We start from the raw sequence: 18,607 nt of genomic DNA, 5'->3' as shown, positions 1-18,607 counted from the left end.
ACAAATATACATATATACATGCATAAATATAGGGGCATAATCAAAAAATGAAATGAAATCAACAGCGACAATGTAAATAAATAAAAATGTACTGTGTATTTTGAGTCTATGGACCGCAATAAAGTTGTGTGTGTAAACAAACAAACAAACAAACAAACAAACAAACAAACAAACAAACAAACACAGTGCCATGCATTCCAAATTCACTAAAATTTACTAAAAAGTATTAAAATACCACCCTTAATTTCTCATCAATTCCAGAGTGGTGCATAATAAGTTGAACTATAGTAATAAAAGATCTTACAAAAGAACAGCAGATAGAACAGTTAACTGCAATTATTATTATTCGTGAACACTAATCAAGTTTTAAAACACCTGGATGACTAAGAGAATCCTAGATCTTGTCCTGGATACTGATCATATAGAATGGTCCTATTTTAATGCTATGCTCCCATGTCTGCAAGGCAGAGAGGGAATCACTGCTAAATCTTCTTGTATTGGTTGAGGGCAAAACCACATTGGAATAGAGAATTCATGTTGTCATAACCTTTTGAATGGCAACAAGAATCTGCAGTGGACCAACCACGATAAAGGGAAGAACTGGGCATATTGGGGGCATACTGAAAGAAAAGTGGAAGTTAGTCAGAATTCTGACCTGACTCAGGGTCAATCCAACCTTCAACAATGGCATAACGTGCTAAAAGTGCTAAGTTAATGCACTACTAACTGAAATCAATGAAGAGCTCTACATGCTTCCAACTCAATGGGGCTATAGGAGACTGTACTGTCATCTATTCCTGGGAGTTTTCTTGTGTCTTGTTGAAGGCATGTGTTTGTAATGGGCAGGAGAATGTCATGGCATTATTCTGCTGCTGCATGTTTACTGGCTGCCTTCCTTGAATGGGCAATATTGGTGTGCAATACTGTAGCACCCAGGGATGCTGCAGGAGTATGTCTACATCTACTGTTGTTGTTCCTAGTGCACACAGGATTGATTGTGTGATAATTCATCAAGCTATTTTAACAGTTAAATATATGCTATTACCTTTCTTTCATCCAACAGCATTTTAATTTTGAAGATCATAACATCATCCACAGATACTTCCTCATTTTTATAAAGAATTTGAAAGGTTTTACTGCAGACTACATTGTCATGGACTGAAGCTGGAAAGGCAAGATCAGCACCTAAAGAATATGGATAAGAGGCAATCAAGGCTCAAAATATCCTGATTCTACGTCTACTTACAGAATGACAACTGTACCATGTTTTGGCTTCATTTTAAGAAATGGTTATTTGTAATAATTAGTTTTGTCATTCATATAGCGTATTCTAAAAAGACTGTCCATTCAAACACTTGAAAGCTGGTTTGACAGCAAGTAAGGAAGGGCATTCATAGTTTCTTTAATAGATAACAGTAACATTTACAAACCAGTTCCTAGCGCCAGTGTAAATTTACAGGCAAGGTATAAAAGCAGTGATGGAAGTAATGAATAAGCTGCAGGTTAATGAAAAGTAAATCTAAGAGAACCTAGAACACAGTATAAAACTACTTTTACACTTCAACTTTTTTTTTTGCCTTTTCAAACGATCCACTAAATTGTCAATAACCACTTAATTATTTTGTTAAATACAGCACTGTTAGCATTTCCAGTTTGAGAAAGAAGGCTCTTAAGATTTCTCAAAGGGTAATGTTTTTTGTCAAGACCCAAGTACTCATTTTAAGCAGCCCTCCAACAGGCTACAATATATGCACAAATGGCCCTAAAGTTCACAACCACTGTCAGAAGTATTCACGTGACGCAAACTGGTAATTTTTGCTTATCTGATGGACAGCCCTTTGGGAGAGGATGTGGTCCCGCAAATTCATATTTTCTCCTGCAGACAGCTCTCCACCACCAAGCATATTCTAGAGCAGATGGGAGCCACAGAGGTAAGGTGAAATAAGCAAAAATTGTATTCTTCCTCGGTTAACCTAGTGTTTGCTGGAACAAAGAGTCTTCCATCATGGGAAGGACACAACTAGATTACATTTCTCCAAGATCTTTAAAACCAAGTGTTTTCACCTATCAAGCTTAATTAATCAAGTAATCAAAAAGTATATGATTAATTAACTAACACATCTTTAATCATTTTGGAGTTCTCCTTTATTAAATAGTAATTAATTATTCACTCAAATAGTAATGAAAAGATGTTTACTTACTGGTTGCACGTAACAGGCTTGCTTCAATTTTGTGTGGAATTCTTGGAGGAATCTTCATTGATACACGAATCTGGTAAAAGCTACAGTAAACAAAATTATTTTCAAACCAATACTGTTTTAACATAACCTGATATGTATATATTTTAAATATTTCTACCCTATTTCCCCATCAAGCGTGGTCTTCAAGAGGGCCATAAAAAACACTTAATGAAATCAGTTACAAAAGCATTTTATACACTACTGTTAATCGTAATTAAAATAATTCAATACCAATTAGCCAGAGGAGAAAGAGAAGCATAAGGTCAAAGTAAAAACCAGTTAAACATATTACCATAACTCCACTAGCCAGGTTTGCATTTCTTAATTACAGTAGGCTTCTTATACAGCTTACATTCCTACTCAGATGTGCAGAGAAGCCACTGATCCAATTTGGGGCCAGGATTTTTTCTGAAAATCTCTATGTTGAGATCGCACACAAGGACTTCTGATTTCTGTCACACTTCATTATCTCACTGAGAACTAATTTTTGTTTTTGTTTTTATTGGTTCCATTATAAATAGGAAACATATGCTATGTTATGTTATTCTATGATATTATATCACATGTTATCATATGACAACATATGCTATTCTATGATGTTATTCTATGCTATTACCACAAAATTTTCATAAAATGTTTATTACTACTTATTACAATAAATCAAGCTGAAGTATTTGATCAATGATATTACTGATCAGATTTCCAATCTATTTTGCTTACTTAATGGGTTCTTTAGTATGCAGCCAAACAAGTGTTTTTCTTATTACAACTTAATTAAGTGGGTTTGCATGTGAGCATCTGAAGTTAGGTTGTGAAAATGCTTCATTTATTTTTCAGTTTTTCTTTCACTACAAATCCCTAGCTCTGGAAAAAAACTCACATGATCTCACATGATCAACATAATCCACATTTTACTACATGAGCAATACAAAAACAGGTGGCTTCAGACACAATGAAGATTCTACTTTATGATAGAAAATAGTTTCCAATAACAAATATTTACTTGCTAATCCAAATATATTAATCTCACCAGGGTCAACTCAGGCAAAGTATGCCAACAGGTTAAAATTCAATTCCTGATCTCCAAAATTCAAATCCTGACCTCTGAAATAATAGCCTAACTACAAGTCATAAAGTATATTAAACTATGCTTCAATATTTTAAGAGAACAGCTTTAGATAGGGACGCGGATTTTAACATCAATATAATTGATTAATTAAAATGATTGTTAAATCAACTGATGCTTTAATCCCATAATAAGACTGATTTAACTGAAGTACTTTCTCTCCCCCCCCCCGACCTGATCTGGAGGCTGGCGGGGGGGGGGGGAGAAGAAAGCTTGCTTCTCCCCCCTCCCCTCCGCCAGCCCCACAAGCTCGGGGGATAGCGGGAGGCGGAGCGCCGCCACCCCGCTATTCCCCGACCTGATCTGGGGGCTGGCGGGGGGGAGAAGCAAGCTTGCTACTCCCCCCCCCCGCCAGCCCCACAATCTCGGGGGATAGCGGGGAAGCAGAGCGCCGCCACCCCGCTATTCCCCAACCTGATCTGGAGGCTGGCGGGGGGGAGAAGCAAGCTTGCTACTCTCCCCCGCCCCGCCAGCCCCACAAGCTCGGGGGATAGCGGGGAAGCAGAGCGCCGCCATCCCACTATTCCCCAACCTGATCTGGAGGCTGGCGAGGGGGAGAAGCAAGCTTGCTACTCTCTGCCCCCCCCCCTCCGCCAGCCCCACAAGCTTGGGGGATAGCGGAGAGGCGGAGCGCCGCCACCCCGCTATTCCCCGACCTGATCTGGGGGCTGGTGGGGGGGGGGGAGAAGCAAGCTTGCTTCTTCCCCGCCAGCCCCACAAGCTCGGGGGATAGCGGGGAGGCGGAGCGCCACCACCCCGCTATTCCCGGAACTGGTCTGGAGGCTGGCGGAGGGGAAAAGCAAGCTTGCTTCTCCCCATCGCCAGCCCTCAAGCTCGGGGGACAGCGGGGCAAGCCGCTGCCCCACGGAGGCTAGAGAGGCTGTCCCTGAAGGCAGAAGAGGGAGACGGAGCGCTCTGTCTCCCTCTTCTAGCTTGGGGATGGCTGCGCAAACCTGGGGGGGAAATAAAAATTTTTTCCTTGATTTCCCCCCAAAAAACTAGGTGCGTCCTATGGGCCGGTGCGTCCTATAGGGCGAAAAATACGGTAAATGAATACAGACTACACTGGAGGCACACATATTCCAGCTCCCTAATACTTCGGTCAAAATTAAAGTTTAAAAAAGACCCTCCTGGTTTCTGCCCAAAAGATAGCAGGTATTTTGATTTCAGGCTAAAGATATTAAGTTTCCTCCTAGCAAGATAAAAGATCAGCAACTAGGACAATTAATGTTCAACTGAGGCCCACTGTGAATAACACTTTTCAAATCATCATACAGATGGGATTTAAGGCCTCCTACATCTGAAGTCATTCTGCTTTTTAAAAATATATATATATATGCTGTAACAGGAAATATTCAAGACTTGTAAGACATTAGAAGCGCCCTTTCTTCAAACAATAAATGGTAGATTTGTTGAAGAAATGAGTTCTTCCAGACCAGACACACTATGCTCTTCCTTTCATAGTCCCATAAAGTATCTAAACACTTAAATTCACAAAGTGGGGTTCAGAGGCGGTTTGAAAGAAAACAGGAGACCATGTGTACTCAGCAGAAGGCTTACAGCATGAATAGCCTATGTCACACCTTCCACATGTGGACTACAACTCCCATCAGCACCTGCCAGCAGTGCTTTTTCTTTCTTTCTAGAAATATAGGTGTCGGTACTCACTGTGAAGCTGTTACAGAAGGGATAGGCAAACTTGGCCCTCCAGATGTTTCAGGACTACAACTCCCATCATCCCTAGCTAACAGGACCAATGGTCAGGGATGGTGGGAATTGTAGTCTCAAAACATCTGGAGGGCCGAGTTTGCCTATGCCTGTTGTTACAGTAAGTGCCACACTTTTTAACAACAAAAAGAGGTGTTGGTAGTGCGTTCCCTTGAGTACCCCCTGAAAAAAAAGGCTGGCGACTTGTAGCCTACAACATCTGGAGTATACCACATCAGTTTCCCCTGACTTAACCAAGCAACAAGCAGAATATTGTATAGTATATCGCCCAATGAAGGGTATAGCTGTTTTTTCTTGAAATTCTGAAGTCAACTGCCTCTAGAACCACTTTTTGAATATTTGCTGTCAGTTTGGGTAAGTAGGCCACCCCCTGGCCTAACCTAATCATCTTTACTAGGTAAATTAATGTGTTGTATTTCCAACCCTCAATTAAAATAATTTACTTGTTATACCACCCTCAATTACTATGCATGCAATGCAAAACTTTGCAGAACTTATCAACGCAATATTGAATTTGCACTCAGCTGGATTTTTTTCAGCTCAAATTATACTACCTTCCAGAGGTAGCATTTCATTTGCTCTTACTAGTTCCAGATAGCTCTCTTAGTACTACTATATCAACATTCCATATGGTGGCTTGCAGGAATAGCCAGAGGATATCTCTCAGCTGTCTGAAGCAGCAAAGAAACTGCCAAGGCAGCTGAGGACACCAGTTGGCAAATACCAAAAACAAGGCAGATATAGAATGTTCTGCTCTTTCATAATAGATGGGCAAATGTCAGTGCTTTTCAGAACTGAAACATCTAACAAACATTTTATATTCAGAACATGACATGCATAGTTTGTCTGCAATTAATTCAAGGAAATAAATCAACAAGACAGAAAGATATGATAAATACAGACAACTCCCCATTTATGTGGTGGTTACATTCCAGACCTCCGCAGGCGTCAGTGATAGACAGGGAGGCTGAGCAACCTCAAGAAAGCCCCACTGTCCCTCCGGCTCATGAGGTGACCCACCCTGGAGCCCAAACAGAATGTCCTCTTCATGCTCTGGGGACGGTCTCTTTTCACAAGCCAGGAGGTCTCTCCAGGGTACTTCCCATTTCCGGGTTCCTTGCACTTTGCGTGTGCGAGGACATGTACAAATAGATCATGTGTAAATGGGGATTTGCACATATGTCTAATTCTGTCCTCTTTTTTTTTTTTTTAAAGGAATAGAAAGTATGATCCCAAAGAAAGCCCAATACCCAGGGCATAACCCCAAAAGGGTGACTGTTGTAGAAAGAAAAATATCTGAATCAGATTTGGAAGCAAACAATATATTGATTACAGAAGACAACTGCATTATAAACAATGGAACCAGAATTTTATCTGAATGAATTGTGGCCACCTTCAATATCAACATGCTGTCATTTTACAAATATCAAATATGGACATTTTATTTAACTCAATATTCTACAATACTGAAAGGATGGAATCTAGTAGTTAAGACTGTAATTCTATACACACGTATACTTTAATTTCTGAGTAGGTATAGAATGCAGTTCTATGCACACTTACTCAGCAATTAGCTCTACTTTCCTCAATGAGACTTACTTCTGAATAATGCATAGGATTGTGCTGCAAAACACTTCTGACTCAATTTAAGTCATACAATGACTGCATTTGCACATCACAGTAGGCCAGGGTTGGGAAACCTTTTCTGGCTTGCATGTCAGATCTTTATCTCCCAACCCCTAGATGACTAAATGTAACAGGTGTGCGGGCCTGTGCACATGTCAGTCATCTGAACACAAACCTGAACACAAACTACTGCCCACTGGATACGTCTTCAATACGTGGCAACCAATAAAAATAAGGTTACCATTCAAGCACCACAAACACAATCAGGGTGTACCGTATTTTTTGCCCTATAGGACGCACTTTCCCCCCTCCAAAAATGAAGGGGAAATGTGTGTGCGTCCTATGGGGCGAATGCAGGCTTTCGCTGAAGCCTGGAGAGCGAGAGGCTCTTCAGGCTCGCTCTCCAGGCTTCAGGAAGCTATCCGCAAGCCTTGGGAGCTCTGCGGGAGTTCCTATCGGGCTCCCAAGGCTTGCGGATAGCAGCCTGCATCCCGAAGCCTGGGGCGCGCTGCACAGCGCGCCCTGGGCTTCCTGCAAATATCGGGAAGCTCCACAAGCTCGGGGGACAGCGGGGAGGCGGAGCGCCGCCATCCCGCTATTCCCCAACCTGGTTTGGAGGCTGGCGGTGGGGAGAAGTGCGCTTCTCCCCACCGCCAGCCCCACAAGCTCGGGGGAGAACGGGGAGGCGGAGCGCTGCCATCCCGCTGTTCCCCGACCTGGTTTGAAGAGTTGCCTGCATCCCAAAAAGAGATGCCTGCATCCTGAAGTCTTCGGGCAGATATCCGCAAGCCTGGGGAGACCGGTGCGACTTCCCGTGGGCTCCCTAGGCTTGCGGATAGCAGCCTGTTCTGAGGGCTGGAGTCGGGGGAAGCTCGGGCTTCCCCCGCCCCAGCCCCGCGTCTGGGGGTGGGGAAGAATTTTTTTTCTTTATCCCCCCCCCCAAAAAAAAACCTAGGTGCGCCCTATGGGGCGAAAAATACGGTAATTACATTGCAGTCACTCCATCTTCCAGTTGGCAATGGACCACAGCACAAAATGAGTAAGTAGACGTGCGAGCAAGGATCTTTAGGCGATTACCAATCATTTTCATAAAAATACACAGCTGCTTACACCCCCTAGAACACCCTATTTTTCATAGATAAACAAAAAGGCTTATCCTGCCCCAGCTCAGTATTCCGAATGCTCCCACCGACGCCACCTGAAAATAGAGAACTTTTATCCATGCATACGAGAGAACATGTAAACCAAGCTTAAGTTGTCTTATAATTTTATTCATGATTGATGCTACACAGATTAGTGAATTTTGATTCCTGACCGTCTCTAAGACCCGATTTAAAGTAATATATATATATATCCAGTTACAAGAGCTACATACACCTTTTCTCAGGATTTGCAGGCATTCATTAATCTTCCATACAAATGTCTCAGGAATTAACACCATCAGAACATGTAATATTTGTTGTATGTTACCTACCCTCTTTGAAACAAATCCACGTTATAAAACTTGTGGAGCTCCACGGAGAATTCTACCATTGCCTGTACTTCACTCATTTTTATGTAGATGCAGAAGTCCAAGAACTGTTGTCGGCACCTTATTTACTGCAGAGATGGAACACAAGATATGTGAGATGTACTTACAGCTGATTTCTCCATGACCTAACCCTGGAATGAACTATGAACAAGTTTCCTGCTTCATACGTATGTCCTTAATGAATAAATGTTACATAACCCTTTCTGTTTTGCTTATCTGCTTCCCCATACAATAGCAACAGAAACAGATGCTCCAGCTTGACCTCCACCTTCAAAACCAACAGTACATTTTCAATGCAGAACTAGTTGTATACAATACAAGGGAAATGAAATAAATAAATTTGTTTACCTAAGGTGGAAATCCTAAGCACACCTGATAGGAAGTAAGTCCCATCAAATTCAATGGGAGTGCCTCCAACTAAAATATGTTTAGGATTGGGCTGCAAAGCAAATCTTCATTCTTCAATTACTCTTAGAGCCGTAAAGCACCCCTTATACATATTTGGGTAATGAAGGGATAAATAAAACTGCCTCAATTTGTATCGGTGGAAAAATACACAAACCTTAATTTTGTGTCCTAACTATGGAGCAACAAAAGATGCTCATTTTGAAAAGCAACAATAAACTATGGTTTAGTACAGGGGTCAGCAAGGTTTACCTTGCCTGAGCCAGTTCACTCCAGCGGAGATCCCTCCATGGGCTGGATTGTGCATGCGCATGAGTGCGCGTGCCTGCAATTTCCAGCGTCTGCACAGACGCAATTTCTGGCATCTGTGCAGATGCGATTTCTGGCACCGCGGAAGCGAGTCCCTGCACCACACTGGTTTAGTGTAGCACACGGGGACGCGCCAAGTGGGCGGCTTGGTTCGGGGGCGGCTCATGGGCTGGTTAAACGAGCCCTGTGGGCCACTTGTGGCCCATGGGACTTAGGTTGCTGACCCCTAGTTTAGTATGATATGCATGAGCATCAAAGAGCTGTGGGCTCCCTTTCTTCCTCTGGAATGGCAGTGAGAAGTTTGGAAACATTTGCTTCTATTTTTAAACTAATCAGAGTTCCTCACTGAATCTAAGCTCCAGGGAATTCAGGTTAGGTCAAAGAATTCCAACCAACCAACCATACATGCAGTCTGTTGGTTGTTTTTTTTAAAAAAGTAACATACATGCAGAATTTTTTTTAAAAAAAACAACAACTCAAGGGTACAGCTGCCCCAACCAGCTCAATGAGTAGTGAACGTGCTCAGTCACCTTCAGTTACCACAGAATGCTTAGCAAGAAAAGAAGATTAGGAAAAGCTGGGTGATAGGAAAGGGGCATACATTGCAACATACTGTTGCATAACCCACATATCAAGTGCATGTTATCAGTTTCTATTGCAATCATCTACATTTCATTCACCACAAGTAACATAAAAATTAGCTTTGCTGGTGCCATGGGGCTTTCTTCCCCTCTCCCCTCCCCACATACACCCTCAAAATCCACTAAGGAGAGGAAGTTCCACTGGACACAGAAGGCTGTTGTGCCAGTTGAGTTGCAGCACTGGATACAGCCCTAAATTTCTAACATTAGACTGAACATTATTTCTCCTGAATAGGTCTGCCACTTCAGTAGGGAAAACTTAAAATTTAAAGTGCCATATTCTCTCCTCATTGATATACTGTAATGTCATAATAAAGATGTAATGGGAGTCATACAGGCATGTTACAGAACTGGACAGTAAACTATTTTTTAAATAACACAAGATTCTTTTTTACCTCTAGTAATAAATAATCCATTTTGATTAAAGCTAATACGCAGTCTTCCAGTTCCTAATTTCTGCAGTCAAGTGCATACTGCTTGCTCTGCAAGAAAAAGAAATCAGATGATTGTACACCTGAATGCAAGCCATCTACACAGAAATTGGTGCTCTTATTTTATTTAATTCCCAGTCACCCAGTTCACTAGTCTCATTAAACTATAGTTTAAAGCAAACTATGTTTTAATATGAATGAGCAGCATGTTAATGTGCACTGCTCAAAAGTTCCCAAAGCATTCCTTCCCTGCTTGTGCAGATGCCTGTGTTGCTCAAACCCAGGCTCATGGTTTGTTTTTCCCAAATAAACCAGAAATTGTAACCATGGGTTGCTTGGAGGAAAATGACAAGCTTGTTTTTTCCACAGCAGAAGCAGGGAAGGAGAGCCTCTGGAACTTTGAGCAGTGCGACTCATTCGTGTTGACCTGTAGTTTGCTTTAAGCTATGGTTTAATGTGAAGTTCCACTGAGGTAACGAAGTTCACTAAGTTAAAGGAAGCATAAAAAGGGTTGTACTGTATATGGAAAGCAGCTGATATGTCTTTGGAATGGTTTGAAAAAACAACCAGTTAATTCACTGCAATTATATACACAACAAATGTTCAGGTTCTGCAATGTTTACATGCATCTAGCACTCCCAATATATAGGAGATTAAAGGCTTTTTTTTTTTACTGATGAAAGGATAAGGGGTGGGGGTGTCCTATTCCCCATTAACTTTTCACAGGATACCCTCCCCCCACTTGTAAGGTGTGCATCAAAGTTGCAAATATGTTACTTGTCAGCTAATACTGTAATGCATAATATGCCATGTTTAAGCTAAATGTATTCATTAGTTGTAGTTAGCTTTTTATTTGAATACCTATACCATGTGTTATGGATTAGCCACAAACCAAGATTTCAAACTATGGCTTAAAGTTGGTTTGAAATTAACGGTTTCCATTAACTGTATTACACTCACACTGTATCACAGTGCGGTATTACACTGCACTGAACAAACCAGATATAGTTCTCCTACCTCCTCACCTTCACTTGCTGCAAAGTGGCAAGCAGTTTTTACTGGTGTTTCCCAGTGGCCTCATATAGGAAATACAGCTTAATTTGGCAAGCTAAACTATTATTTAACTGTAGATTTGGGATCTGAACTGGCCTGAAAGGACAGGATTATTAGCTCCAGCTATAGCTATGGCTACAAGACCTCTGATAAATGCTTTGTTACAAACAGCATATTATTCTAAGGTATAATTCCATCCCCTTTCCCGTGTCCCATGGAAAGCATACAGCTCAGCAGAAAATAAAATGTAATTTAAAAATCTTGAAATGGCATTTAGATGGCATTTCTGATCCAAGTGGATTATGTTGGCTCCAAATTCCATATCAATACTTGGCTCTGGGAAATAGGCAGACTATATTGCCCATTCTTTCTTCAGACTGCAGCATAATGCCTGTTTAAGATTATAAAGGTCTATGTGCTGAAAAATCAACCCTAATTGGGAAATCGCTATTTTCTATAGTATTAGTCACTAAAAGTGACCAAATTAAGACTAATAAAAGAAAAAGGAGGCAGGAGGACTGCAAAATGCTCCAATAACCATCTGAAAAGAAAGCTGTTTAAGCAGATTTATCCTCAGTTTCATTGAAATGGCACAAATAGCTCCAACCTTCTTTGCTATCTTAATTAAGCTCTTGCACAAAATAATGTGACTCTGCACGATGACCATTCAAAGATTCTGTTGTGGTTTAACGAAACAGGCAAAGAAGTTAAAGAAGGAATATAAAAGGATATAAAAGCAACTTTATCCCCCATCAAATGACATCTGCAGAAAAAGTGACCATAGTTAGCTAAAGTTTTCCCATGTTGCCTGTAACACACAGTTCTGACCTAATAGTACATGGGGCAGGGAGCCACACACCCTCAAAATCCTCATTTATTTAGTTAGAGAGCGAGAGGGAGGGAGGGAGGGAGGGAGGGTAGAAAAAACCTCAAAGGGGGTTACAAAAAAGATAAAGCAGTAAGAGTATCACTAAAAATTTATAACTGTATTTTAAAAACAAAGTGAAGGTTAAAAATCTCAATAAATTAGACTAAAACAAGTTGTGTCACTACCAACTGATTCTGTTTCCTACCTATACAAGCACATATCAATTGACTTGTTAAATAGGAAGCATAGTGAAGCTGATTAAACTGACCTATTAAAATAGAAGCACACCTGTCATTAAACAGTGGGGTACTGCACTCATGTATTGCTTACAGGTTTCTCATAGGAGTCTGGTTAGTCACTGTAGGAAGCAGGATGCTGGAGTAGATGGCTTTCCTCCAGCAGGGCTTTTTCTTATGTTCTTATGAATAAATTGTTAAAAAGCCCATTCTTCATACTTTACCCTTGCAGCCCATTATAAACCAGAAACAGAATACAGTAGGGTTGTCGGGGTTTTGTTTTGTTTTTTAAAAATCTCCCAAGTAATATAAATGTATTCTGAAAAAAATCCTAAAATTTATTAAATTAAATACAAATTGAATTTCCAAATATACCCTTCTGCACATTATTAACCGAAGGTTACGCCTCTAGAGAAGTCAATGAGAGCTTTTGCATCAGCTTTCCCTGAAAATATATAGAGTATTCTGATAGGCCAACTCTTTTGTGAACATGGAAGGCGTGGTTTCCAAATATTCTAACGTCAGGGAACCCTTTTCCAAACGCCTTTGCCAAGGAAACCTTGTCACATAACCCCAAAGCACTCAATAGGATTTTGTGTTATGTTTTAGGGAGCACATTCAGTTTCTGCCTATTGTGTTTTGCCATTCCCCTTCACAAACTGAGTACACAATTCAGAACACATCCAGCTCTCTTCAGAAGCTATACATTGCAATGGGAATATTGGAAAAGGAGGACACATTGTTTTGCAGAGCAGCTTGTCTACTGCTGATTTTGTTTGTTTTGTTTTGTAGGAGAATCCCTGATATGGAATGCCCAGGATTCCATAAATCACAAACTGGAAACCAGTTGCTTAAATCAACTAAACTAAAGCTTAAAATTATATTTTAAAACTTTTTAGAAATGGACAGAAAAAGCTTTAAGTACATACTACAGTAATATTCAAGTTGGGAGTTGTGTACAGATCAAGTCCCACCTCACTCAAAATAATTCTTTTTTTTTAAATCATCATCAAAGTATATATATTACTTGATCGTTAAAAAACTCTATAAACAATTTTAAAACTACCAACAAATTCAAAAATCAAAATAGACAAGTACATGATTGATATGGAATCATACAATTGTTAAAGGAGAAATATACATTCCTAAAGCATTTATAATATATAGCTTATTTTTTTATTTACAATACTTAACCATAGATTTAAAAAAGAAAAGAATCGCCATAGTTTTATCTTTTACCTAGAAAAGGAGCCTTTGAAACTCGTGTTTGACTTATGGGTTTAAATCAAAATATATTCTCTTAAAAGTAAATTATGACCAAAGCCAAAACATGGTTTGTGTCATTTCCCTCTTTCCTCCCCCAATAATTCCAGATGCTATCCCAAACAGTAGACTCTGACAGCAGAACACCCTAACGTATAGCACATAAATTTGAATACACCAAACTTTACTATGCTCAAACTATGGTTTGGAAATCAGCCATGATTTCAGGTACTAATCTGGTGGCAATTTGCAAATCAGGTGCACCAAACATCAAGTTCAGACATAAAAAATATAGCTTGGCTTTATTCCCAGACCATCTCTGTAAATATGGGCATTTGGTTTGCTTGCACTGAGTTCCACTTTCCTTTTAAACCACATTCTATTTTTCAAGAGACACATGAGACACTTCATATACTTAAGCAAACTAACCGGAAGTACCGTATTTTTTGCCCTATAGGACGCACTTTTTCCCCTCCAAAAATGAAGGGGAAATGTGTGTGCGTCCTATGGGGCGAATGCAGGCTTTCGCTGAAGCCTGGAGAGCGAGAGGGGTCGGTGCGCACTGACCCCTCTCGCTCTCCAGGCTTCAGGAAGCTACCCGCAAGCCTTGGGAGCCTGTGGGAGTTCCCGCCGGGCTCCCACGGCTTGCGGAGAGCTGCCTGCATCCCGAAGCATTCCCCCCTCAAAACTAGGTGCGCCCTATGGGCCGATGCACCCTATGGGGTGAAAAATACAGGAATACCCACCTTTACTAAATTAAAAATTTTCCACACTCTGCCTACCTATAAACTTGTGTGTTTCATTTAATGCTTTGGACAATCTGAATTACAAACCAGACTTTAACTTCTGAGAAATATGGGACGGCCATTGTTCCTTTATCCCAGAATACTATGTGTGTGATCTGATATCTGTAGCACCTCTATAGGTTTTATTTCAGACCACAATTCCATCTGGGAACTGAGGTTACAAGGTGGCCCCATGGCTACAACATCCAGACTACTTTTTGTACTTTTTTCTTTCTTTCCTCAATTCCCTACTCCAATTTGCATAATATCTTGCCTGAGGAAGAGATGCAGAGAACTTAAAAAATTGACAGTTTCATAACATTTTGGTGGGTTATAATGAATTTATGGTCCAACAGTGGATTCTGGATTTCTGTTCTTATGGACTAGTTCTAGAATAAAATGTCACCTGCTTACAGCCTTAGCCTCTGAGCACTTCCCATCTTTGTTTATCCATGTGCTATATATGGCACATAGGCTAAGGTTACCAGACGTCCCCATTTCCCGGGGACAGTCCCCGGATTTACAAATCAGTCACCATATAAAATCCATTGAAGTTGAAAAGTGTCCCCGGATTCATTGAAAACAATCTGGTAACCTTAACATAGGCCACACAAAATAAATAATGCTTTGCACAAGCATTCATTTTGTGCAGCTTATGTGCTAGGGTGGATATATCAATGGTTAAGAAACAATTAAAAAAAACAAAGGTAGCCATAAAAAACTCCAAAATACAGTTGGATTTTGATTAACATACAGCTACTGTTGCTTATCCAATTGGCACATGTCTACTCTTTAGGAAAACAGGTAATGTATAAAAAGAAAGAGAAAGGGTCAGTAGTAGATCAGTGGTAGAGCACATACATTGCATGTAGGAGATCCCTGTTTAATTCCTGCTTGTCTGAAACTGAGAGCTGCTACCAGGCAGCACAGCTAATACTGAACTAGGGTTGGTTCCAGATGATCTGTTTATTGAGTATTCATTCTGATTTGTTTGCAGGGAGGTTATATGAGTGCTTCAAGCAATTGTTGTTCCACACTTCCCAGGGCATTTCCCCACCACTTACCAATGGACGGGGTGAGTCTGTTGAGCAAGTGTGTCAAATGGGTTTTAATGGTACAACCTGGATTTGCTGGTATGCAACTGAATCTCACTTGAAATTAGTGACAGCCTGGAAGCAGCCTGGAAGGACCAAAGGTCTGACTCAGTACAAAGCAGCTGCCTACAGTACATAGAAATTCTAAAGGAAGATCTACCAGGATGAGTGGGTTAGGATCTAGCAGATCTCTGGCTGAAGTAGGAAGTTCTCAAATCATCATAGCCCTTTGAGAACTTCCTACTTCAGCCAAAGATCTGCTAGATCCTAACCCACTAAATCAACTCCCCCATCCTTTGCTCAGCAATATTTATGCCAGAGTATCCCCCTTATCCTGACTCAGCCAGGAACCAGGTGACTGAGCCAAGGCAAGCTTGGCATATCTTAAGACTGCATAAGCCCTAGAAGAAGGGGTTTTCCAGGCATGGGTCCAAAGTAGGAGGACTGAGGCTGGATCCTATTCCTGTTCAGCTTGGTGCAAGATCTGGCAACGTAGTATAGGTCAAACACTATTTCCAAGGCTTATTTTCCCTCTGCCAGTCTTAGGCTGGCTTAGCTAGCAGTAGCTCCATTGCTAAATGGAGTTTGGATCTGGTGTAACTTTACACTGGCTTAAACTTACACCGTCTTCCGTTATGACAGCTTCTTGTGTATGGGATTATTCCATTATGTACTTCATGTTCTAAACTAGAATATGCTTTAGTAGTTAAAACAAGGGGGCCAACTTAATATTATTAAGTACACCCAGGTGAAGTTTTTGCAGTCCATTAACTAATGTAGTCCATATGGACTTGGCAAAGACTTCATGTACAGCCCCTAAAAAGCTTTATATACCAGCAAAAAGCTCGACTTATTTTTATGAGGTATCGGGTAGCTTCGAGAGTTAAACCAAGGACACCATATTACATTAGGAATGTTAGGAATTTACATTGATAGAAAGACATACTTGAGGGCCCTGGAGGGAGGAAAAAGTGGTAGAACAGCATGAAGTGTTATAATCACCGGTAACACTTAGTAAAGTTGTACTTGGCTACAGTACAATGAATGAAGCGGCCATACCTCTCCTACTCCTTTAGATTAATGAACTAATAAAGAAATGTACATCCAAGGTCAAAACGCCTTGGTAATATCACAGAACAAAAACAAGACTAAGGTTTGTTTTTTAATATAAAACGACACAAATGGTTCTCAGTCATGGTTGCCCTGCTGAATTATAGAGAGGTATGTGTAAGTTGAGTCGGACACGACTAAACTACTAAACAACAACGTGTAAGTTATTTAAAACAGGACAACTCTCCCCCCCCCCCAATAAAAAACACACACACCCAAGGAACACCTTGGTACCCTAGAATTCACGCAGGATGCGTGGGGAACCGGTTAGAGAAATAGGACAAGTTTCCTGGTTTCTCGCGAGGTTTAAAAATAGAGCACAAACAGAAAAAGAGAAAGGTAAAACGAAACACACGAATTGCCAGGGTTTACTGGCTCCTTTTAGCTGAGGCTTTCAACCCAACTAAAGAGGATTCGATTGGAGTGGGTGGGATAAGACTGGATTGGGCCGGACTGACCCCGGAGAGAAAACGAAAACACACACACACTCACTCTTTCACACAGAGAGGCTCACTTCTGCTTGGAGTAAAAAGGAAGTGCTTTTTACATTTATTTATTTTTAAAGAGGCTTCTAAACGCTCCACACATCTTTCCCAGCTGCTCCCCTTCCTGTTCACCTTCTAAGAGGCGCAGGAAACATCCGCCTCAGCTCCAACGACGCCCTGCTCCGTCGCAGGTTTTCTCTCCACACAGACATCTAATTCACAAGCCCCGCCGACTCACCTGAGGGAAAGGAGCAGCAGCAGCAGCACCGGACACCGGCTTCCCCCAGGGAGAGGCGACTACCTGTCGGTCCTCTCACTGCCGCCACCACCACCACCTCCTCCTCCCGACTCGACGCTCCTATCCGCTGCCGCCGCCGCCGCTTCTAGAGGAGCCCAGGCCTCAACAGAAGCCCCGGAGTGGCGTAACGCAGGCATCCGACGCCGGCGCCCCGCTCGGCCGGCCCGCGTTCCGACCGCGCGCGCCCTCCTCCTCTTCCTCCTGCCGCTGCTATTGCTCTCGCCTGGGAAAAGCGGGTGGGAGCAAGTAGATTCCGCCGGCGGCCACCACCAACACCGCGACCGCCCGCCGCCGCCGCTTCCTACTCGCAAGCAAGCAAGGCAGCGCGGGCAATGAGAGGAGGGGCGAGGGCTGGCAGGGAGCGCCCGAGTTAGGCAGGGAGGAAGGGCGACTGCGGCATCCTCCTTGAGGGCTCCCCTCTGACTGTGGCGGCGCTTGATCTCCGAGATTCCCTACAGCCGCTCCCGCTTTTCCTGGAGATCTTAGCTCTAAGATCCTCCTCCTCCTGCTGCTGCTGCTGCGCCTGCCGCTGCTTGCTTGCTGGCTGCTCCCTTCCCAGCTCGAGCTCCCCCTGCTGCTGCTGCTGCTGCTGTGGGCGAGGCACCGGCTGGGCTACACACAGTGTGGGTCGGCGGGCTGCTGCTGCTCTGCTGCTCCACCCCCGCCCCCACCGGCAGGCGAACAAACAAACAAAAAGCAAAGAAGTGGGAGGGTGGAGAAAACAACAACAAGAAGAGCAAATGCAAGCTGCCCTCGAGGCACATTTGGGGATTGCCGCGACTGCTGCTTGTCGCCTTGTCGTTCTCCCTTACTTGGTCTCCGACCAAACAGAAAGCGGAAAGATGATCACCTCTTCTTCTTCCTCCTCCTCCTTCTCCTCCTCCCTTCACCTGCCTGGCCCCCGGGTTTTTCCTCATCGGAGGTCTTCCCTGCATGCAAATTTTCCTTGGAAGGACCAGTGAACCTGTGCAGGGGCTTCAAAAGTTCTTGCAAGCAGCCGCAGCGCAGTTAGGCCAAGTCACACCACCTACTGGCTTCTTTTGCAGCGCAAGCCGGCCCTCGAAAAGTCTCTCTGCAAAGTGCCTTCTCAGCAGATACTTTTAATTGCACAAGGCATGAACATTCCCAGAAAGCAAAAAAAAAAAAAAAAAAGGAGGGCAGTGCAAAGCAGCAAGATCACCGCGTGAGTCACAGGCGCGATATAGGAAGGAGAAGGTAAATTCTCAAAAATATTCTCTAAATGTTCAAAAGGGTCAGGCAGATTAGATACCGCAAGAAAGTAATCTTGGGAGCAAGAGTCCAAGTCACACTTGAAAGGGTTCTCTCCAGTAAGATGTTTTTTTAAGGATTTAGGAATGTTCTCTCCCAACAAACCACA

General features: G+C 42.3%; 1 protein-coding gene across 3 annotated transcripts in view; it reads right to left on the bottom strand.

Annotated features, from left to right (window-relative positions):
- Positions 1-18,386, bottom strand: part of FAM135A (family with sequence similarity 135 member A) — a 53,657-nt gene extending 35,271 nt beyond the window's left edge. For 2 of the 3 annotated variants that reach the window (XM_081856770.1, XM_081856772.1), the window contains exons 1-5: positions 17,170-18,386; positions 10,002-10,088; positions 8,195-8,319; positions 2,202-2,281; positions 1,046-1,185 (exon numbers count right to left, since the gene is read on the bottom strand). In XM_081856770.1, coding sequence (XP_081712896.1) covers positions 1,046-1,185; positions 2,202-2,281; positions 8,195-8,271 — 297 coding nt within the window. In that variant the 5' untranslated portion in view covers positions 8,272-8,319; positions 10,002-10,088; positions 17,170-18,386. The remainder of the gene's footprint in view (positions 1-1,045; positions 1,186-2,201; positions 2,282-8,194; positions 8,320-10,001; positions 10,089-17,169) is intronic. The other variant, XM_081856771.1, reaches the window with a different exon arrangement.
- Between the last annotated feature and the right edge of the window lie 221 nt (positions 18,387-18,607).

Source organism: Podarcis erhardii (genome assembly GCF_964252035.2).
Source record: "Podarcis erhardii genome assembly, chromosome: 3".
Lineage (NCBI taxonomy): Eukaryota > Metazoa > Chordata > Lepidosauria > Squamata > Lacertidae > Podarcis > Podarcis erhardii.
This window is presented reverse-complemented; position numbering and strand designations above follow the sequence as displayed.